Source organism: Oncorhynchus mykiss, chromosome 24 (assembly GCF_013265735.2).
Source record: "Oncorhynchus mykiss isolate Arlee chromosome 24, USDA_OmykA_1.1, whole genome shotgun sequence".
NCBI classification, from domain to species: Eukaryota; Metazoa; Chordata; class Actinopteri; order Salmoniformes; family Salmonidae; genus Oncorhynchus; species Oncorhynchus mykiss.
Genome location: NC_048588.1, coordinates 45,706,757 through 45,731,425, shown reverse-complemented (window position 1 = coordinate 45,731,425; position 24,669 = coordinate 45,706,757). Strand labels below are relative to the sequence as shown.

The window sequence follows — 24,669 nt, the reverse complement described above, 5'->3', positions numbered from 1 at the left end:
CAGTTCTAGAATACACAGCATCATTTCAGCAACATACCCAGTTCTAGAATACACAGCATCATTTCTATACCCAGTTCTAGAATACACAGCATAATTTCAGCATTATACCCAGTTCTAGAATAAACAGCATGATTTCAGCAATATACCCAGTTCTAGAATACACCGCATCATTTCAGCAATATACCCAGTTCTAGAATACACAGCATCATTTAGCAATATACCCAGTTCTAGAATACAGAGCATCATTTCAGCAATATAACCAGTTCTAGAATACACCGCATCATTTCAGCAATATACCCAGTTCTAGAATACACAGGTATTATTTCAGCAATATACCCAGTTCTAGAATACACAGCATCATTTCAGCAATATAACCAGTTCTAGAATACACCGCATCATTTCAGCAATATACCCAGTTCTAGAATACACAGGTATTATTTCAGCAATATACCCAGTTCTAGAATACACAGCATCATTTCAGCAATATACCCAGTTCTAGAATACACAACATGATTTCAGAAATATACCTAGCTCTAGAATACACAGGTATTATTTCAGCAATATACCCAGTTGTAGAATACACAGCATAATTTCAGCAATATACCCAGTTCTAGAATACACAGGTATGATTTCAGCAAAATACCCAGTTCTAGAATACACAGCATCATTTCAGCAATATACCCAGTTCTAGCATACACAGCATCATTTCAGCATTATACCCAGTTCTAGAATACACCGCATCATTTCAGCAATATACCCAGTTCTGGAATACACAGCATCATTTCAGCAAAATACCCAGTTCTAGAATACACAGCATGATTTCAGCAATATACCTAGTTCTAGAATACACATCATCATTTCAGCAATATAACCAGTTCTAGAATACACAGCATCATTTCAGCAATATACCCAGTTACAGAATACACAGCATCATTTCAGCAATATACCCAGTTATAGAATACACAGCATCATTTCAGCAATATACCAAGTTCTAGAATACACAGCATGATTTCAGCACTATACCCAGTTACAGAATACACAGCATGATTTCAGCAAAATACCCAGTTCTAGAACACACAGCATCATTTCAGCAATATACCCAGTTCTCAAACACACAGCATGATTTCAGCAATATACCCAGTTCTAGAATACACAGCATCATTTCAGCAAAAACACAGTTCTAGAATACACAGCATCATTTCAGCAACATACCCAGTTCTAGAATACACAGGATGATTTCAGCAATATACCCAGTTCTAGAATACACATCATCATTTCAGCAATATAACCAGTTCTAGAATACACAGCATCATTTCAGCAATATACCCAGTTACAGAATACACAGCATCATTTCAGCAATATACCCAGTTATAGAATACACATCATCATTTCAGCAATATAACCAGTTCTAGAATACACAGCATCATTTCAGCAATATACCCAGTTACAGAATACACAGCATCATTTCAGCAATATACCCAGTTATAGAATACACAGCATCATTTCAGCAATATACCAAGTTCTAGAATACACAGCATGATTTCAGCACTATACCCAGTTACAGAATACACAGCATGATTTCAGCAAAATACCCAGTTCTAGAACACACAGCATCAATTCAGCAATATACCCAGTTCTCAAACACACAGCATGATTTCAGAAATATACCCAGTTCTAGAATACACAGCATCATTTCAGCAAAAACACAGTTCTAGAATACACAGCATCATTTCAGCAACATACCCAGTTCTAGAATACACAGGATGATTTCAGCAATATACCCAGTTCTAGAATACACATCATCATTTCAGCAATATAACCAGTTCTAGAATACACAGCATCATTTCAGCAATATACCCAGTTCTAGAATACACAGCATGATTTCAGCAATATACCCAGTTCTAGAATACACAGCATGATTCCAGCAATATACCCAGTTCTAGAATACACAGCATGATTTCAGCAATATACCCAGTTCTAGAATACACTGCATCATTTCAGCAATATAACCATTTCTAGAATACACAGCATGATTTCAGCAATATACCCAGTTCTAGAATACACTGCATCATTTCAGCAATATAACCAGTTCTAGAATACACTGCATCATTTCAGCAATATAACCATTTCTAGAATACACAGATATGATTTCAGCAAAATACCTTGTTCCAGAATACACAGATATGATTTCAGCAATATACCCAGTTCCAGAATACACAGCATGATTTCAGCAATATACCCAGTTCTAGAATACACTGCATCATTTCAGCAATATAACCATTTCTAGAATACACAGGTATGATTTCAGCAAAATACCTTGTTCCAGAATACACAGCATGATTTCAGCAATATACCCAGTTCTAGAATACACAGCATAATTTCAGCAATATACCTAGCTCTAGAATGCACAGGTATTATTTCAGCAATATACCCAGTTCTAGAATACACAGCATCATTTCAGCAATATACCCAGTTCTAGAATACACAGGTATGATTTCAGCAAAATACCCAGTTCCAGAATACACAGCATGATTTCAGCAATATACCCAGTTCTAGAATACACAGGTATGATTTCAGCAAAATACCTTGTTCCAGAAAACACAGCATAATTTCAGCAATATACCCAGTTCTAGAATACACAGCATCATTTCAGCAATAAACCCAGTTCTAGAATACACAGCATGATTTCAGCAATATACCCAGTTCTAGAATACACAGGATGATTTCAGCAATATACCCAGTTCTAGAATACACATCATCATTTCAGCAATATAATCAGTTCTAGAATACACAGCATCATTTCAGCAATATACCCAGTTCTAGAATACACAGCATGATTTCAGTAATATACCCAGTTCTAGAATACACAGCATCATTTCAGCAATATAACCAGTTCTCAAAAACACAGCATGATTTCAGCAATATACCCAGTTCTAGAATACACAGCATCATTTCAGCAATATACCCAGTTCTCAAACACACAGCATGATTTCAGCAATATACCCAGTTCTAGAATACACAGCATCATTTCAGTAATATACCCAGTTCTAGAATACACAGCATCTTTTAGCAATATACCCAGTTCTAGAATACAGAGCCTCATTTCAGCAATATAACCATTTATAGAATACACAGCATTATTTCAGCAATATACCCAGTTCTAGAATAGACAGCATCATTTCAGCAATATACCCAGTTACAGAATACACAGCATCATTTCAGCAATATACCCAGTTATAGAATACACAGCATCATTTCAGCAATATACCAAGTTCTAGAATACACAGCATGATTTCAGCACTATACCCAGATACAGAATACACAGCATGATTTCAGCAAAATACCCAGTTCTAGAACACACAGCATCATTTCAGCAATATACCCAGTTCTCAAACACACAGCATGATTTCAGCAATATACCCAGTTCTAGAATACACAGCATCATTTCAGCAAAAACACAGTTCTAGAATACACAGCATCATTTCAGCAACATACCCAGTTCTAGAATACACAGGATGATTTCAGCAATATACCCAGTTCTAGAATACACATCATCATTTCAGCAATATAACCAGTTCTAGAATACACAGCATCATTTCAGCAATATACCCAGTTCTAGAATACACCGCATAATTTCAGCAATATACCTAGCTCTAGAATGCACAGGTATTATTTCAGCAATATACCCAGTTCTAGAATACACAGCATCATTTCAGCAATATACCCAGTTCTAGAATACACAGGTATGATTTCAGCAAAATACCCAGTTCCAGAATACACAGCATGATTTCAGCAATATACCCAGTTCTAGAATACACAGCATGATTTCAGTAATATACCCAGTTCTAGAATACACAGCATCATTTCAGCAATATACCCAGTTCTAGAATACACAGCATGATTTCAGCAATATACCCAGTTCTAGAATACACAGCATGATTCCAGCAATATACCCAGTTTTAGAATACACAGCATGATTTCAGCAATATACCCAGTTCTAGAATACACTGCATCATTTCAGCAATATAACCATTTCTAGAATACACAGATATGATTTCAGCAAAATACCTTGTTCCAGAATACACAGCATGATTTCAGCAATATACCCAGTTCTAGAATACACCGCATAATTTCAGCAATATACCTAGCTCTAGAATGCACAGGTATTATTTCAGCAATATACCCAGTTCTAGAATACACAGCATAATTTCAGCAATATACCCAGTTCTAGAATACACAGGTATGATTTCAGCAAAATACCCAGTTCCAGAATACACAGCATGATTTCAGCAATATACCCAGTTCTAGAATACACAGCATGATTTCAGTAATATACCCAGTTCTAGAATACACAGCATAATTTCAGCAATATACCCAGTTCTAGAATACACAGCATGATTTCAGCAATATACCCAGTTCTCAAACACACAGCATGATTTCGGCAATATACCCAGTTCTAGAATACACAGCATCATTTCAGCAAAAACACAGTTCTAGAATACACAGCATCATTTCAGCAACATACCCAGTTCTAGAATAGACAGCATAATTTCAGCATTATACCCAGTTCTAGAATACATAGCATGATTTCAGCAATATACCCAGTTCTAGAATACACCGCATCATTTCAGCAATATACCCAGTTCTAGAATATACAGCATCATTTAGCAATATACCCAGTTCTAGAATACAGAGCATCATTTCAGCAATATAACCATTTCTAGAATACACAGGTATGATTTCAGAAAAATACCTTGTTCCAGAAAACACAGCATCATTTCAGCAATATACCCAGTTCTAGAATACACAGAATAATTTCAGCAATATACCCAGTTCTAGAATACACTGCATAATTTCAGCAATATACCCAGTTCTAGAATAAACAGGTATTATTTCAGCAATATACCCAGTTCTAGAATACACAGCATAATTTCAGCAATATACCCAGTTCTAGAATACACAGCATCATTTCAGCAATAAACCCAGTTCTAGAATACACAGCATGATTTCAGCAATATACCCAGTTCTAGAATACACAGGATGATTTCAGCAATATACCCAGTTCTAGAATACACATCATCATTTCAGCAATATAATCAGTTCTAGAATACACAGCATCATTTCAGCAATATACCCAGTTCTAGAATACACAGCATGATTTCAGTAATATACCCAGTTCTAGAATACACAGCATCATTTCAGCAATATAACCAGTTCTCAAAAACACAGCATGATTTCAGCAATATACCCAGTTCTAGAATACACAGCATCATTTCAGCAATATACCCAGTTCTCAAACACACAGCATGATTTCAGCAATATACCCAGTTCTAGAATACACAGCATCATTTCAGTAATATACCCAGTTCTAGAATACACAGCATCTTTTAGCAATATACCCAGTTCTAGAATACAGAGCCTCATTTCAGCAATATAACCATTTATAGAATACACAGCATTATTTCAGCAATATACCCAGTTCTAGAATAGACAGCATCATTTCAGCAATATACCCAGTTCTAGAATACACAACATGATTTCAGTTATATACCCAGTTCTAGAATACACAGCATCATTTCAGCAATATACCCAGATCTCAAAAACACAGCATGATTTCAGCAATATACCCAGTTCTAGAATACACAGCATGATTTCAGTAATATACCCAGTTCTAGAATACACAGCATCATTTCAGCAATATAACCAGTTCTCAAAAACACAGCATGATTTCAGCAATATACCCAGTTCTAGAATACACAGCATCATTTCAGCAATATACCCAGTTCTCAAACACACAGCATGATTTCAGCAATATACCCAGTTCTAGAATACACAGCATCATTTCAGTAATATACCCAGTTCTAGAATACACAGCATCTTTTAGCAATATACCCAGTTCTAGAATACAGAGCCTCATTTCAGCAATATAACCATTTATAGAATACACAGCATTATTTCAGCAATATACCCAGTTCTAGAATAGACAGCATCATTTCAGCAATATACCCAGTTCTAGAATACACAACATGATTTCAGTTATATACCCAGTTCTAGAATACACAGCATCATTTCAGCAATATACCCAGATCTCAAAAACACAGCATGATTTCAGCAATATACCCAGTTCTAGAATACACAGCATCATTTCAGCAATATACCCAGTTCTAGAATACAGAGCATCATTTAGCAATATACCCAGTTCTAGAATACAGAGCATCATTTCAGCAAAATACCCAGTTCTAGAATACACTGCATTATTTCAGCAATACACCCAGTTCTAGAATACACAGCATGATTTCAGTAATATACCCAGTTCTAGAATACACAGCATCATTTCAGCAATATACCCAGTTCTAGAATACACAGCATGATTTCAGCAATATACCCAGTTCTAGAATACACAGCATAATTTCAGCAATATACCCAGTTCTAGAATACACAGCATGATTTCAGCAATATACCCAGTTCTCAAACACACAGCATGATTTCGGCAATATACCCAGTTCTAGAATACACAGCATCATTTCAGCAAAAACACAGTTCTAGAATACACAGCATCATTTCAGCAACATACCCAGTTCTAGAATAGACAGCATAATTTCAGCATTATACCCAGTTCTAGAATACACAGCATCATTTCAGCAATATACCCAGTTCTAGAATACATAGCATGATTTCAGCAATATACCCAGTTCTAGAATACACCGCATCATTTCAGCAATATACCCAGTTCTAGAATATACAGCATCATTTAGCAATATACCCAGTTCTAGAATACAGAGCATCATTTCAGCAATATAACCATTTCTAGAATACACAGGTATGATTTCAGCAAAATACCTTGTTCCAGAAAACACAGCATCATTTCAGCAATATACCCAGTTCTAGAATACACAGAATAATTTCAGCAATATACCCAGTTCTAGAATACACTGCATCATTTCAGCAATATACCCAGTTCTAGAATAAACAGGTATTATTTCAGCAATATACCCAGTTCTAGAATACACAGCATAATTTCAGCAATATACCCAGTTCTAGAATACACAGCATCATTTCAGCAATAAACCCAGTTCTAGAATACACAGCATGATTTCAGCAATATACCCAGTTCTAGAATACACAGGATGATTTCAGCAATATACCCAGTTCTAGAATACACATCATCATTTCAGCAATATAATCAGTTCTAGAATACACAGCATCATTTCAGCAATATACCCAGTTCTAGAATACACAGCATGATTTCAGTAATATACCCAGTTCTAGAATACACAGCATCATTTCAGCAATATAACCAGCTCTCAAAAACACAGCATGATTTCAGCAATATACCCAGTTCTAGAATACACAGCATCATTTCAGCAATATACCCAGTTCTCAAACACACAGCATGATTTCAGCAATATACCCAGTTCTAGAATACACAGCATCATTTCAGTAATATACCCAGTTCTAGAATACACAGCATCTTTTAGCAATATACCCAGTTCTAGAATACAGATCCTCATTTCAGCAATATAACCATTTATAGAATACACAGCATCATTTCAGCAATATACCCAGTTCTAGAATAGACAGCATCATTTCAGCAATATACCCAGTTCTAGAATACACAACATGATTTCAGTTATATACCCAGTTCTAGAATACACAGCATCATTTCAGCAATATACCCAGATCTCAAAAACACAGCATGATTTCAGCAATATACCCAGTTCTAGAATACACAGCATCATTTCAGCAATACACCCAGTTCTCAAACACACAGCATGATTTCAGCAATATACCCAGTTCTAGAATACACAGCATCATTTCAGCAATATACTCAGTTCTAGAATACACAGCATTATTTAGCAATATACCCAGTTCTAGAATACAGAGCATCATTTCAGCAATACAACCATTTCTAGAACACACAGCATTATTTCAGCAATATACCCAGTTCTAGAATACACAGCATCATTTCAGCAATGTACCCTGTTCTAGAATACACAGCATGATTTCAGCAATATACCCAGTTCTAGAATACACAGCATCATTTCAGCAATGTACCCTGTTCTAGAATACACAGCATCATTTCAGCAATATAACCATTTCTAGAATACACAGCATCATTTCAGCAATATACCCAGTTCTAGAATACACAGCATCATTTCAGCAATATACCCAGTTCTAGAATATGAATGCAGTATGTTGTGTATCAGAGCAGGGTGGAGATGGTGAATGGAGTATGTTGTGTATCAGAGCAGGGTGGAGATGGTGAATGCAGTATGTTGTGTATCAGAGCAGGGTGGGGGTGGTGAATGGAGTATGTTGTGTATCAGAGCAGGGTGGAGGTGGTGAATGGAGTATGTTGTGTATCAGAGCAGGGTGGAGGTGGTGAATGGAGTATGTTGTGTATCAGAGCAGGGTGGAGGTGGTGAATGGAGTATGTTGTGTATCAGAGCAGGGTGGAGGTGGTGGAGGTGGTGAATGGAGTATGTTGTGTTTCAGAGCAGGGTGGAGGTGGTGAATGGAGTATGTTGTGTTTCAGAGCAGGGTGGAGGTGGTGAATGCAGTATGTTGTGTTTCAGAGCAGGGTGGAGGTGATGAATGGAGTATGTTGTGTTTCAGAGCAGGGTGGAGGTGGTGAATGCATTATGTTGTGTTTCAGAGCAGGGTGGAGGTGGTAAATGGAGTATGTTGTGTATCAGAGCAGGGTGGAGATGGTGAATGGAGTATGTTGTGTTTCAGAGCAGGGTGGAGGTGGTGAATGGAGAGCTCATTATCCAGAAGGTCCAACAGGCTGACTCTGGGATGTACCAGTGTGTCGCTGAGAACAAATACGGAGCCATCTACTGCAGCGCAGAACTCAAGATCTTAGGTATGCTGTTTTTTTTTTCCTGTTGTTGTTCTATTCCTTGTAACACTATGTGTGCCTTTAGTTATTGGTACTAAATGGAACTTAATACAATAAAATAATAATGTAAACTGGGAAAAGCCCTACAGCAAACCAGGGTTGGAGTCTATTCCATTTCAATTCAGTCAATAAAGGAAATAAACAGAAATTCAAATGTTCCTCTTTGCTTGGAATTGGAATTTCAGTTTGCTTCCTGAACCAACCACAGCTGCGTACCCACCAGCTATCTCCGGTTTGTTGCTGTTTGTTATTTTGTTAAAGGGAAGGTCTGTTCTGGTGTGTTTGTCATTATGTTAAAGTGAAGGTCTGTTCTGGTGTGTTTGTCATTATGTTAAAGGGAAGGTCTGTTCTGGTGTGTTTGTCATTATGTTAAAGGGAAGGTCTGTTCTGGTGTGTTTGTCATTATGTTAAAGGGAAGGTCTGTTCTGGTGTGTTTGTCATTATGTTAAAGGGAAGGTCTGTTCTGGTGTGTTTTTCATTATGTTAAAGGGAAGGTCTGTTCTGGTGTGTTTGTCATTATGTTAAAGGGAAGGTCTGTTCTAGTGTGTTTGTCATTATGTTAAAGGGAAGGTCTGTTCTGGTGTGTTTGTCATTATGTTAAAGGGAAGGTCTGTTCTGATGTGTTTGTCATTATGTTAAAGGGAAGGTCTGTTCTGATGTGTTTGTCATTATGTTAAAGGGAAGGTCTGTTCTAGTGTGTTTGTCATTATGTTAAAGGGAAGGTCTGTTCTGGTGTGTTTGTCATTATGTTAAAGGGAAGGTCTGTTCTGGTGTGTTTGTCATTATGTTAAAGGGAAGGTCTGTTCTAGTGTGTTTGTCATTATGTTAAAGGGAAGGTCTGTTCTAGTGTGTTTGTCATTATGTTAAAGGGAAGGTCTGTTCTAGTGTGTTTGTCATTATGTTAAAGGGAAGGTCTGTTCTGGTGTGTTTGTCATTATGTTAAAGGGAAGGTCTGTTCTGGTGTGTTTGTCATTATGTTAAAGGGAAGGTCTGTTCTGGTGTGTTTGTCATTATGTGAAAGGGAAGGTCTGTTCTAGTGTGTTTGTCATTATGTTAAAGGGAAGGTCTGTTCTGGTGTGTTTGTCATTATGTTAAAGGGAAGGTCTGTTCTGGTGTGTTTGTCATTATGTTAAAGGGAAGGTCTGTTCTGGTGTGTTTGTCATTATGTTAAAGGGAAGGTCTGTTCTGGTGTGTTTGTCATTATGTTAAAGGGAAGGTCTGTTCTGATGTGTTTGTCATTATGTTAAAGGGAAGGTCTGTTCTGATGTGTTTGTCATTATGTTAAAGGGAAGGTCTGTTCTGGTGTGTTTGTCATTATGTTAAAGGGAAGGTCTGTTCTGGTGTGTTTGTCATTATGTTAAAGGGAAGGTCTGTTCTGGTGTGTTTGTCATTATGTTAAAGGGAAGGTCTGTTCTGGTGTGTTTGTCATTATGTTAAAGGGAAGGTGTATTTAACCTTTATTCATAAAGGTTTTTCTAAATAAGATATCTTTAAAGGTTCATTTAAAATGGCCTGTTCATCCACAAAGGTTCAGTTAAAATGGCCTGTTTATCCACAAAGGTCCATTTAAAATGGCCTGTTTATCCACAAAGGTTAAGTTAAAATGGCCTGTTTATCCACAAAGGTTAATTTAAAATGGCCTGTTTATCCACAAAGGTTCAGTTAAAATGGCCTGTTTATCCACAAAGGTTCAGTTAAAATGGCCTGTTTATCCACAAAGGTTCAGTTAAAATGGCCTGTTTATCCACAAAGGTTAAGTTAAAATGGCCTGTTTATCCACAAAGGTTCAGTTAAAATGGCCTGTTTATCCACAAAGGTTCAGTTAAAATGGCCTGTTTATCCACAAAGGTTAATTTAAAATGGCCTGTTTATCCACAAAGGTTCAGTTAAAATGGCCTGTTTATCCACAAAGGTTCAGTTAAAATGGCCTGTTTATCCACAAAGGTTCATTTAAAATGGCCTGTTTATCCACAAAGGTTAAGTTAAAATGGCCTGTTTATCCACAAAGGTTCAGTTAAAATGGCCTGTTTATCCACAAAGGTTAATTTAAAATGGCCTGTTTATCCACAAAGGTTAAGTTAAAATGGCCTGTTTATCCACAAAGGTTCATTTAAAATGGCCTGTTTATCCACAAAGGTTCAGTTAAAATGGCCTGTTTATCCACAAAGGTTCATTTAAAATGGCCTGTTTATCCACAAAGGTTCAGTTAAAATGGCCTGTTTATCCACAAAGGTCCATTTAAAATGGCCTGTTTATCCACAAAGGTTAAGTTAAAATGGCCTGTTTAACCACAAAGGTTCAGTTAAAATGGCCTGTTTATCCACAAAGGTTCAGTTAAAATGGCCTGTTCATCCACAAAGGTTCAGTTAAAATGGCCTGTTTATCCACAAAGGTTCATTTAAAATGGCCTGTTCATCCACAAAGGTAAGCCTAGTCTTTTCTGTGACTCTATAAACAGTGAAACTGGCATAGCAACATTAAATAGGCCACAGCCTGATAAGGTAGAAAGATAGCAACACAAGAGAATAAAACTAAATGTTGAGAAGGCTAATTGGCAATCAATGGAGCCTGATTGAACCTGAACAGTTGTTCCCATGAATAGAAGAAAGACAGAGGATGTGTTTCAAATTGTACCCTATTCCTTATATAGTGCACTATGTCCATAAGGCTCCGGTCAAAAAAAAGTGCACTATTTAGGGAAAAGAGTTCCATTTGGGATGCATGCAGAGCCTTGTGGTTATATGCAAAGAGATGTCTGTATGCATCAGACTGAAGGTTGGCAGCCCAGAGTAGTTTATTTTGTCTCTATTTCAGAGGAGGAATGGATAACAGTGACTTAGAGGGTTAGATGCTCAAGGGGAAAGATGACAGGAGGAGAAAGGAGAAAGATGTTGGTGATTTATCCTGAACGACCACAACACTAGTGAACAATATTTTGTGTTTTGTACAAAAATTATTTGTCTGCCCTGCAGTATTCACTGGTAGGCTTCTATTAAAGCTGTTTGTTTGTCCTGCAGTATTCACTGGTAGGTTTATATTAAAGCTGTTTGTTTGTCCTGCAGTATTCACTGGTATGTTTCTATTAAAGCTGTTTGTCTGTCCTGCAGTATTCACTTGTAGGCTTGTGTCGAATACGATAGGTGTGGAGTGAAATGCTTACTTTACATGCCCTTAACCAACAATCCAGTTTAAATAAAAATAAGTGTTTAAAAAAAATAGATAAGTAAAAAATAACAAATACAAATAACAAATAGTGAGAGCAGCAGTATATTAACAGTAGTGAGGCTATATACAGGGTGTTACGGTATAGAGTCAATGTGGAGGCTATATACAGGGGGTACCGGTACAGAGTCAATGTGGAGGCTATATACAGGGGGTACTGGTACAGAGTCAATGTGGAGGCTATATACAGGGGGTACCGGTACAGAGTCAATGTGGAGGCTATATTTATTTTTTTATTTTTTATTTCACCTTTATTTAACCAGGTAGGCTAGTTGAGAACAAGTTCTCATTTGCAACTGCGACCTGGCCAAGATAAGGCATAGCAGTGTGAACAGACAACACAGAGTTACACATGGAGTAAACAATTAACAAGTCAATAACACAGTAGAAAAAAGGGGAGTCTATATATACATTGTGTGCAAAAGGCATGAGAAGGTAGGCAAATAATTACAATTATGCAGATTAACACTGGAGTGATAAATGATCAGATGGTTATGTAAAGGTAGAGATAGAGATATTGGTGTGCAAAAGAGCAGAAAAATAAATAAATAAAAACAGTATGGGGATGAGGTAGGTGAAAATGGGTGGGCTATTTACCAATAGACTATGTACAGCTGCAGCGATCGGTTAGCTGCTCAGATAGCAGATGTTTGAAGTTGGTGAGGGAGATAAAAGTCTCCTACAGGGTATTACGGTACAGAGTCAATGTGGAGGCTATATACAGGGTATTACGGTACAGAGTCAATGTGGAGGCTATATACAGGGTATTACGGTACAGAGTCAATGTGGAGGCTATATACAGGGGATACTGGTACAGAGTCAATGTGGAGGCTATATACAGGGTGTTACGGTACAGAGTCAATGTGGAGGCTATATACAGGGGGTACCGGTGTAGAGTCAATGTGGAGGCTATATACAGGGGTACCAGTAGAGAGTCAATGTGGAGGCTATATACAGGGGATACTGGTACAGAGTCAATGTGGAGGCTATATACAGGGTATTACGGTACAGAGTCAATGTGGAGGCTATATACAGGGGATACGGGTACAGAGTCAATGTGGAGGCTATATACAGGGGGTCCCGGTACAGAGTCAATGTGGAGGCCATTTACAGGAGGTACCGGTACAGAGTCAATGTGGAGGTTATATACAGGGTATTACGGTACAGAGTCAATGTGGAGGCTATATACAGGGGATACTGGTACAGAGTCAATGTGGAGGCTATATACAGGGTATTACGGTACAGAGTCAATGTGGAGGCTATATACAGGGGATACTGGTACAGAGTCAATGTGGAGGCTATATACAGGGGATACTGGTACAGAGTCAATGTGGAGGCTATATACAGGGTATTATGGTACAGAGTCAATGTGGAGGCTATAAACAGGGTATTACGGTACAGAGTCAATGTGGAGGCTATATACAGGGTGTTACGGTACAGAGTCAATGTGGAGGCTATATACAGGGTGTTACGGTACAGAGTCAATGTGGAGGCTATATACAGGGTGTTACGGTACAGAGTCAATGTGGAGGCTATATACAGGGTGTTACGGTATAGAGTCAATGTGGAGGCTATATAGAGGGGGTACCGGTACAGAGTCAATGTGGAGGCTATATACAGGGGGTTCTGGTACAGAGTCAACGTGGAGGCTATATACAGGGTGTTACGGTACAGAATCAATGTGTAGGCTATATACAGGGGATACTGGTACAGAGTCAATGTGGAGGCTATATACAGGAGGTACCAGTACAGAGTCAATGTGGAGGCTATATACAGGGTGTTACGGTACAGAGTCATTGTGGAGGCTATATACAGGGGATACTGGTACAGAGTCAATGTGGAGGCTATATACATGGTGTTACGGTACATAGTCAATGTGGAGGCTATATACAGGGTGTTACGGTATAGAGTCAATGTGGAGGCTATATACAGGGGGTACCGGTACAGAGTCAATGTGGAGGCTATATACAGGGTGTTACGGTACAGAGTCAATGTGGAGGCTATATACAGGGTGTTACAGTATAGAGTCAATGTGGAGGCTATATACAGGGGGTACCGGTACAGAGTCAATGTGGAGGCTATATACAGGGGGTTCTGGTACAGAGTCAATGTGGAGGCTATATACAGGGGGTACCGGTACAGAGTCAATGTGGAGGCTATATACAGGGGGTACCGGTACAGAGTCAATGTGTAGGCTATATACAGGGTGTTACAGTACAGAGTCAATGTGGAGGCTAAATACTGGGGGTACCGGTACAGAGTCAATGTGGAGGCTTTTACAGGGGGTACCGATACAGAGTCAATGGGGAGGCTATATACAGGGGGTACCAGTACAGGGTCAATGTGGAGGCTATATACAGGGGGTACCAGTACAGAGTCAATGTGGAGGCTATATACAGAGTATTACGGTACAGAGTCAATGTGGAGGCTATATACAGGGTGTTACGGTACAGAGTCAATGTGGAGGCTATATACAGGAGGTACCAGTACAGAGTTGGAGTCATTAAAACTCGTTTTTCAACCACTCCACACATTTCTTGTTTTGTCAAGTCGGTTAGGATGTCTACCTTGTGCATGAAACAAGTAATTTTTTATCCATTTGTTTACAGACAAATTATTTCAGCCTCCACGTTGGCTCTGTACCCATACCTCCTGTATATACAGTTGAAGTCGGAAGTTCACATACACCTTAGCCAAATACATTTAAACTCAGTTTTTCACAAATTCCTGACATTTAATCCTAGTAAAAATCCCCTGTCTTAGGTCAGTTAGGATCACCACTTTATTTAAAGAATGTGAAATGTCAGAATCGTAGAGAGAATAATTTATTTCAGCTTTTATTTCTTGCATCACATTCCCAGTGGGTCAGAAGTTTACATACACTCAATCAGTATTTGGTAGCATTGCCTTCAAATTGTTTAACTTGGGTCAAACGTTTCAGGTAGCCTTCCACAAGCTTCCCACAATAAGTTGGGTGAATTTTGGCCCGTTCCTCCTGACAGAGCTGGTGTAACTGAGTCAGGTTTTTAGGCCTCCTTGCTCGCACACGCTTTTTCAGTACTGCCCTCAAGTTTTCTATAGGATTGAGGTCAGGGCTTTGTGATGGCCACTCCAATACCTTGACTTTGTTGTCCTTAAGCCATTTTGCCACAACTTTGGAAGTATGCTTGGGGTCATTGTCCATTTGGAAGACCCAAGCTTTAACTTCCTGACTGATGTCTTGAGATGCTGCTTCAATACCTTTTTTTTAAAGGTATGTGTGACCAACAGATCTGTATTCCCAGTCATTTGAAATCCAAAGATAAGGGCCTAATGAATTGATTTCAATTTACTGATTTCCTTATATGAACTGTAACTCAGTAAAATCTTTGAAATTCTTGCTTCTTGCGTTTATAATTTTGTTCAGTGTAGTTCTTTGGAGATTCTGCTCGTCAGTTGTGACAGTGTCTCTGGTGAATTCAAAGGCCTGAGAGAAATGATAAATGTCTACCTCTCCATCATACTACATCTCTCTCTCTCTCTCTCTCTCTCTCTCTCTCTCTCTCTCTCTCTCTCTATGTCCACTTCTCTCTGTTGATACACTCATTTTCTCCCTGTCAGCTTCAATATGGGACCATACGTGTTCTTCTCCCCTCTCATCTCCTCTCCTCTCCAGCATACCCCACCCTCCCTCACTCCTCCACCTCTCTCCACCTTCCCCTCACTCTCTCTTGGCTGATAGGAAGATGCCTACCCACCATCCCTCCCTCCTCCCCCTCTATCCTCCCTCCCTACTCCCCTCTCCTCCCTCCCTACTCCCCTCTCCTCCCTCCCTACTCCCCCTCTACTCCCCCTCCTCCTCCCTCCGCCTCTTTCCTCCCTCCCTCTCTCTCTCTTGACTGAGATCGAGATTCCTACCCCTCCCTCACAGCAAGTGCTGTGTTTTCTCCCTGGTGGTTTCCATGGCCTAGGGGATCTGTGCCATCCCTGCCACAGTCAGACTGGTCTCTGTCAATTCTAGGAGAAGAGAGAGGGAATGGAGGGATGGAGTGGGTGGTAGATGGTGCAGGGGCTTGCTGGAAGAGAGGGGAAACAGGGGGGGACAGACAGGGATGGAGAGGGGGATGGAGGGAGGGAATGGAGAGAGGGATGCTGGGAGGGATGGAGAGGGCGATGGATGGAAAGAAGGGGTAGGGGCTGGCCAACAGTCAGGAACCAGCGCTAGCTGACTAGGAGATGTCCTCATCTCTGTCACCTCCAAAGCATCAGTCAGTTTCTAAATAACCGGTGATGACAAAGCCTCCCAGCTTATAGACCCTGGGCCCCAGAGCCCTGCTCACTGCGTTAGTGTATGCAGACAGAGAACTTTACTTTGAAGCAATGTCTCCTATTTACACAGTTCTCAAGTTGGTGACCTTGTAGCATGCACAACTACTGCTGCATATCGTTTGTGCTCAGATGATCCTGATGTTGTTTCACATTGTAAACGTTAGCTTTGTGACACAGTTTGAAATTGTTTGTAATTATTTTGGTACTAAACTGAGAGAAAAATACCAATATATTTTCAAATGAGAATCAAACAGTATCAGAAATGTTTTAGTTTTTCATTGTATTTATCTAAATGTCTATTGTTTGGGGAACTATCTCGACATACACTATCCAACAGACGTGACAGCAGTAAACTGTAAATGCTATGTACTAATTGTTTTGACAGAAGATTTTACAGCACGTTGACAAATTAGAGACCAAATAACAACCCGTCTGTCATCTGCGTGACCTTCCACATGTTCCCTCGCTTATGGCACACGTTGCACGCAATGATGGCATCCTATCTCCTATATAGTGCCTAAAGTAGTGCCCTATGAAGGGAATAGGGTATCCTGTATAGTGCCTAAAGTAGTGCCCTATGAAGGGAATAGGGTTTCCTATATAGTGCCTAAAGTAGTGCCCTATGAAGGGAATAGGGTTTCCTATATAGTGCCTAAAGTAGTGCCCTATGAAGGGAATAGGGTTTCCTATTTAGTGCCTAAAGTAGTGCCCTATGAAGGGAATAGGGTTTCCTATATAGTGCCTAAAGTAGTGCCCTATGAAGGGAATAGGGTCTCCTATATAGTGCCTAAAGTAGTGCCCTATGAAGGAATAGGGTCTCCTATATGGTGCCTAAAGCAGTGCCTGCTAAAGGGAATAGGGTCTCCTATATAGTGCCTAAAGTAGTGCCCTATGAAGGGAATAGGGTCTCCTATATAGTGCCTAAAGTAGTGCCCTATAAAGGGAATAGGGTTTCCTATATAGTGCCACAAGTAGTGCCCTATAAAAAGGGAATAGGGTCTCCTATATAGTGCCACAAGTAGTGCCCTATAAAGGGAATAGGGTGCCATTTGAGACACATTTTTCAAATGTCAACTCAATTAAGTCCATGATTTGATCAGTTGGCTTGGAAAACATTTGAGTCATCTGATTTGTCATAAGGATTCCCTGGGGAAACAGCAGCAGTAATTAACTGTACATGTTGAAGATGAGAGAGGGAGGGTTGAATCATTTTGATCATTTAGCCTGGATTTGTTTTATCTCTGGTAGAACACTTTAGTTTATTTATGGACTGGATAATTATGACTGCATATTTCTCAGAGAACATGTACTTTAAAAATATCCATACTGTATAACCATACTGTATTATCCATACTGTATTATCCATAGTGTATTATCCATATTGTATTATCCATACTGTATTATCCATATTGTATTATCCATACTGTAAAAATATCCATACTGTATTATCCATACTGTATTATCCATACTGTATTATCCATACTGTATTATCCATACTGTATTATCCATATTGTATTATCCATACTGTAAAAATATCCATACTGTATTATCCATACTGCATTATGCATACTGTATTATCCATACTGTATTATCCATACTGTAAAAATATCCATACTGTATTATCCATACTGCATTATGCATACTGTATTATCCATACTGTATTATCCATACTGTAAAAAAATATCCATACTTTATTATCCATACTGCATTATGCATACTGTATTATCCATACTGTGTAATCCATACTGTAATATCCATACTGTATTATCCATACTGTATTATCCAGACTGTATTATCCATATTGTATTATCCATATTGTATTATCCATACTGTATTATCCATACTGTATTATCCATATTGTATTATCCATACTGTATTATCCAGACTGTATTATCCATATTGTATTATCCATACTGTATTATCCATATTGTATTATCCATACTGTATTATCCAGACTGTAGTAAGTGATTGTGGACTTCAGGATACAGCAGAGGGAACACCCCCCTATCCACATCGATGGAACAGTAGTGGAGAGGGTAGTAAGTTTTAAGTTCCTCGGCGTACACATCACAGACAAACTGAATTGGTCCACCCACACAGACAGCATTGTGAAGAAGGCGCAGCAGCGCCTCTTCAACCTCAGGAGGCTGAAGAAATTTGGCTTGTCACCAAAAGCACTCACAAACTTCTACAGATGCACAATCGAGAGCATCCTGTCAGGCTGTATCACCACCTGGTACGGCAACTGCTCCGCCCACAACCGTAAGGCTCTCCAGAGGGTAGTGAGGTCTGCACAACGCATCACCGGGGGCAAACTACCTGCCCTCCAGGACACCTACACCACCTGATGTCACAGGAAGGCCATAAAGATCATCAACGACAACAACCACCCGAGCCACTGCCTGTTCACCCCGCTATCATCCAGAAGGCGAGGTCAGTACAGGTGCATCAAAGCTGGGACCGAGAGACTGAAAAACAGCTTCTATCTCAAGGCCATCAGACTGTTAAACAGCCACCACTAACATTGAGTGGCTGCTGCCAACACATTGACTCAACTCCAGCCACTTTAATAATGGGAATTGATGGGAAATTATGTAAAATATATCACTAACCACTTTAAACAATGCTACCTAATATAATGTTTACATACCCTACATTATTAATCTCATATGTATACGTATGTACTGTACTCTATATCATCTACTGCATCTTTATGTAATACATGTATCACTAGCCACTTTAAACAATGCTACCTAATATAATGTTTACATACCCTACATTATTCATCTCATATGTATATGTATATACTGTACTCTATATCATCTACTGCATCTGTATGTAATACATGTATCACTAGCCACTTTAACTATGCCACTTTGTTTACATACTCATCTCATATGTATTTACTGCAATCAATACCATCTACTGTATCTTGCCTATGCCGCTCTGTACCATCACTCATTCATATATCTTTATGTACATATTCTTTATCTCCTTACACTTGTGTCTATAAGGTAGTAGTTTTGGAATTATTATCTAGATTACTTGTTGGTTATTACTGCATTGTCGGGAACTAGAAGCACAAGCATTTCGCTACACTCGCATTAACATCTGCTAACCTTGTGTATGTGACAAATACAATTTGATTTGATTTGATTTTGATGCTTAACATGTTATATTTTTCTTGATGTAACTCTTTTTTTAAATGTGTTTTATTTCACCTTTATTTAACCAGGTAGACCAGATCACCTTTATTTAACCAGGTAGACCAGATCACCTTTATTTAACCAGGTAGGCCAGATCACCTTTATTTAACCAGCTAGGCCAGATCACCTTTATTTAACCAGGTAGACCAGATCACCTTTATTTAACCAGGTAGGCCAGTTGAGAACAAGTTCTCATTTACACTGTGACCAGTGAGATATACCTGCTGGAGCGCGTGCTGCGGGTGGGTGCTGCTATGTGACCAGTGAGATATGCCTGCTGGAGCACGTGCTGCGGGTGGGTGCTGCTATGTGATCAGTGAGCTGAGATAAGGTGGGGCTTTACCTAGCAAAGACTTATAGATGACCTGGAGCTAGTGGGTTTGGTGACGAGTTTGAAGCAAGGGCCAGCCAACGAGAGTGTACAGGTCGCAGTGGTGGGTAGTATATGGGGCTTTGATGACAAAACAGATGGCACTGTGATAGACTGCATCCAATTTGCTGAGTAGAGTGCTGGAGGCTATGTTGTAAATGACATCGCCGATGTCGAGGATCGGTAGGATGGGCAGTTTTGCGAGGGTATGTTTGGCTGCATGAGTGAAGGATGCTTTTTTTGCTAAATAGGAAACCGATTCTTGATATAATTTTGGATTGGAGATGCCTATGGCATTGTAAGTCATTGAAGCTTGTCTGGCGGTTAGTTAGCACAGTGTCCAAAGAAGGGCCAGAAATATACAGAATAGTGTCGTCTGCATGGTGGATCAGAGAATCACCAGCATTAAGAGCAACATCATTGATGTATACAGAGAAGAGAGTCGGCCCGAGAATTGAACCCTGTGGCACCTCCATAGAGGCTGCCAGAGGTCCAGACAACAGGCCCTCTTATTTGACACACTGAACTCTATCAGAGAAGTAGTTTGTGAACCAGGCGAGGCAGTCATTTGACAAACCAAGGCTGTTGAGTCTGCTGATAAGAATGTGGTGATTGACAGAGTGGAAAGCCTTTGCGAGGTCGATGAATACGGCTGAACAGTATTGTTTCTTATCGATGGCGGGTATGATATCGTTTAGGACCTTGGGCGTGGCTGAGGTGCACCCATGACCAGTTCGGCAGCCAGATTGCATAGCGGAGAAGGTACGGTGGGATTCGAAATGGTCAGTGATCTGTTTATTAACTTTGCTTTCGAAGACCTTAGATAGGCAGGGTAGGATAGATATAGGTCTGTAGCAGTTTGTGTCTAGAGTGTCTCCCCCTTTGAAGAGGGGGATGACCGCAGCAGCTTTCCAATCTTTGGGGATCTTAGACGATACCAAATAAATGTTGAACAGGCTAGTAATAGGGGTTGCAAAAATGTTGGCAGATAATTTTAGGAAGAGAGGGTCCAGATTGTGTAGCCCGGATGATTTGTAGGGGTCCAGATTTTGCAGCTCTTTCAGAACATCAGCTATTTGGGTAAGTTGCTGTGGGTGGTGCCGGGCAGTTGACCTTGGTAGGGGTAGCCAGGTGGAAAGCATGGCCAGCCATAGAAAAATGCTTATTGAAATTCTAAATTTTCGTGGATTTATTGGTGGTGAAAGTGTTTCCTATCTTCAGTGCAATGGGCAGCTTGGAGGAGGTGTTCTTATTCTCCATGGACTTTACAGTTTCCCAGAACTTTTTTGAGTTTGTGCTACAGGATGCAAATTTCTGCTTGAAAAAGCTAGCCTTAGCTTTCCTAACTGCTTGTGTATATTGTTTCCTAACTTCCATGAAAAGTTGCATATCACGGGGGCTATTTGATGCTAATGCAGAACACCACATTATGTTTTTGTGCTGGTCAAGGGCAGACAGGTCTGCAGTGAACCAAGGGTTATATCTGTTCCTGGTTCTAAATTGTTTTGAGGTAGCTCTTGTTGTAGCTCTTGTTGTAGCTCTTGATAATTGTTAAATGGACCAAAACAATTATTATGATATTTATTTGCAAGGTAAAATATTCAATTTCCATCATGTTGAACGGTTATGCGTCTCTTTTGATTTGATAGTATTATGCCCACTTTGGCCTGTTCCACAGCATCGCCCCCAGTCTTCAGCCTTAACCCTGTCCGTCTGATCGCCACGTTGGGGAAGGACGTGTTGTTGGAGTGTAAACCCCGAGCATCACCCAAGCCTAGAGTAACATGGAGGAGAGGAGACAGACGCATTCATCCCAGCAGAAGGTATGGATGGAATTTGAAAAGAAGCAACAAGGTTTATGGGTAGTTTCCCAGACAACGAAATAGCTTAGTCCTGGTCTAAGACATTATTTCCGATGGAGATTATCCATTGAGCTTGCTTTTTAGTACAGAACTAGGCTTAATCTGTTTGTAGGAAACCAACCCCTAAAATTATTTTATTTTCCAACACAAAGCTTAAATGGAAATGTCACTTTTGTTTTATCCCAACCCTCTAAAATGCACACAGAGAGGTTGGAGTTTGGAGCAGAGAGGTTGGAGCAGAGAGGTTGGAGCAGAGAGGTTGGAGGTTGGAGCAGAGAGGTTGGAGGATGGAGCAGAGAGGTTATGGCAGAGAGGTTGGAGCAGAGAGGTTGTAGGTTGGAGCAGAGAGGTTGGAGTAGAGAGGTTGGGGCAGAGAAGTTGGAGCAGAAAGGTTAGAGGGTGGAGCAGGGAAGTTAGAGGTTGGAGCAGAGAGGTTGGAGCAGAGAGGTTGGAGCAGAAAGGTTGGAGGTTGGAGCAGAGTGGTTGGAGCAGAGAGGATGGAGGTTGGTGCAGAGAGGTTGGAGGTTGGAGCAGAAAGGTTGGGGCAGAGAGGTTGGAGCAGAGAGATTGGGGCAGACAGCTTGGGGCAGAGAGGTTGGAGCAGAGAGGTTGGGGCGGAGAGGTTGGAGCAGAGAGGTTGGAGCAGAGAGGTTGGAGGTTGGAGCTGAGAGGTTGGAAGTTGGAGCAGAGAGGTTGGAGCAGAGAGGTTGGAGCAGAGAGGTTGCAGCAGAGAGGTTGCAGCAGAGAGGTTGCAGAAGAGAGGTTGGAGCAGAGAGGTTGGAGGTTGTAGCAGAGATGTTGGAGGTTGTAGCAGAGAGGTTGGAGTTAAGAGCAGAGAGGTTGGAGGTTGGAGCAGAGAGGTTGAAGGTTAGAGGAGAGAGGTTGGAGCAGAGAGGTTGGTGCAGAGAGGTTGCAGCAGAGAGGTTGGAACAGAGAGGTTGCAGCAGAGAGGTGAGGGGCAGAGAGGTAGTAGCAGAGAGGTTGGAACAGAGATGTTGGAGGTTGGAGCAGAGAGGTGAGGGGCAGAGAGGTTGGAGCAGAGAGGTTGGAGCAGAAAGGTGAGAGGTTGGAGCAGACAGGTGAGGGGCAGAGAGGTTGCAGCAGAGCGATGAGGGGCAGAGAGGTTGGAGCAGAGAGGTTGGAGCAGAGAGGTTAGAGGTTGGAGCAGAGAGGTAAGAGGTTGGAGCAGAGAGGTTGGAGGTTAAATCAGAGAGGTTGGAGCAGAGAGATTGCAGCAGAGAGGTGAGGGGCAGAGAGGTTGGAGCAGAGAGGTTGGAACAGAAAGGTTAGAGATTGAAGCAGAGAGGTTGGGGCAGAGAGGTTGCAGCAGAGAGGTTGCAGCAGAGAGGTTGGAGCAGAGAGGTTGGAGCAGAGAGGTTGGAGGTTGGAGCAGAGAGGCTGGTTGGAGGTTGGAGCAGAGAGGCTGGAGGTTGGAGCAGAGAGGCTGGAGGTTGGAGCAGAGAGGCTGGAGGTTGGAGCGAGAGGTTGGAACAGAGAGATTGCAGCAGAGAGGTTAGGGGCAGAGAGGTGAGGGGCAGAGAGGTTGGAACAGAGAGGTTGGAGGTTGGAGCAGAGAGGTGAGGGGCAGAGAGTTTGGAGCAGAGAGGTGAGAGGTTGGAGCAGAGAGGTGAGGGGCAGATAGGTTGCAGCAGAGCGATGAGGGGCAGAGAGGTTGGAACAGAGAGGTTGGAGCAGAGAGCTTAGAGGTTGGAGGAGAGAGGTTAGAGGTTGGAGCAGAGAGGTTGGAGCAGAGAGGTTGGGACAGAGAGGTTGGAGCAGAGAGGTTGGAACAGAAAGGTTAGAGGTTAAATCAGAGAGGTTGGAGCAGAGAGCTTGGAGCAGAGAGGTTGGATCAGAGAGGTTAGAGGTTGGAGCAGAGAGGTTAGAGGTTGGAGCAGAGAGGTTGGAGCAGAGAGGTTGGAGCAGAGAGGTGAGGGGCAGAGAGGTTGGAGCAGAGAGGTTGGAGCAGAGAGGTTGGAGCAGAGAGGTTGGGGCAGAGAGGTTGGAGCAGAGAGGTTGGAACAGAAAAGGTTAGAGATTGGAGCAGAGAGGTTGGAGCAGAGAGGTTGCAGCAGAGAGGTTGGAGCAGAGAGTTTGGAGGTTGTAGCAGAGAGGTTGGAGGTTGTAGCAGAGAGGTTGGAGGTTGTAGCAGAGAGGTTGGAGGTTGTAGCAGAGATGTTGGAGGTTGGAGCAGAGAGGTTGGAGGTTGGAGCAGAGAGGTTGGAGGTTGGAGCAGAGAGGTTGGAGGTTGGAGCAGAGGTTGGAGGTTGGAGCAGAGAGGTTGGAACAGAGAGGTGAGGGGCAGATAGGTTGGAGCAGAGAGGTTGGAACAGAGAGGTTGGAGCAGAGAGGTTGGAACAAAAAGGTTAGAGGTTAAATCAGAGAGGTTGGAGCAGAGAGATTGAAGCAGAGAGGTGAGGGGCAGAGAGGTTGGAGCAGAGAGGTTGGGACAGATAGGTTGGAGCAGAGAGGTTGGAACAGAAAGGTTAGAGATTGGAGCAGAGAGGTTGGAGCAGATAGATTGGAGCAGAGAGGTTGGAACAGAAAGGTTAGAGGTTGGAGCAGAGAGGTTGGAGCAGAGGTTTTGGAGCAGACAGGTTTCAACAGAGAGGTTGGCACAAAGAGGTTGGAACATAGAGGTTGGAACAGAGAGGTTGTAGCAGAGAGGTTGCAGCAGAGAGGTTGGAGCAGAGAGATTGGAGCAGAGAGGTTGAAGCAGAGAAGTTGAAGCAGAGAGGTTGCAGCAGAGAGGTTGCAGCAGAGAGGTTGGAGCAGAGAGGTTGGAGCAGAGAGGTTGGG

General features: G+C 41.1%; 1 protein-coding gene across 1 annotated transcript in view; it reads left to right on the top strand.

Moving 5' to 3' along the window:
* The window catches only part of LOC110503441 (contactin-5), a 312,088-nt gene that overhangs the window by 151,740 nt on the left and 135,679 nt on the right, over positions 1–24,669 (top strand). Inside the window, exons 9-10 of the mRNA XM_036961468.1 lie at positions 8,737–8,866; positions 21,687–21,831. Coding sequence (XP_036817363.1) covers positions 8,737–8,866; positions 21,687–21,831 — 275 coding nt within the window. The remainder of the gene's footprint in view (positions 1–8,736; positions 8,867–21,686; positions 21,832–24,669) is intronic.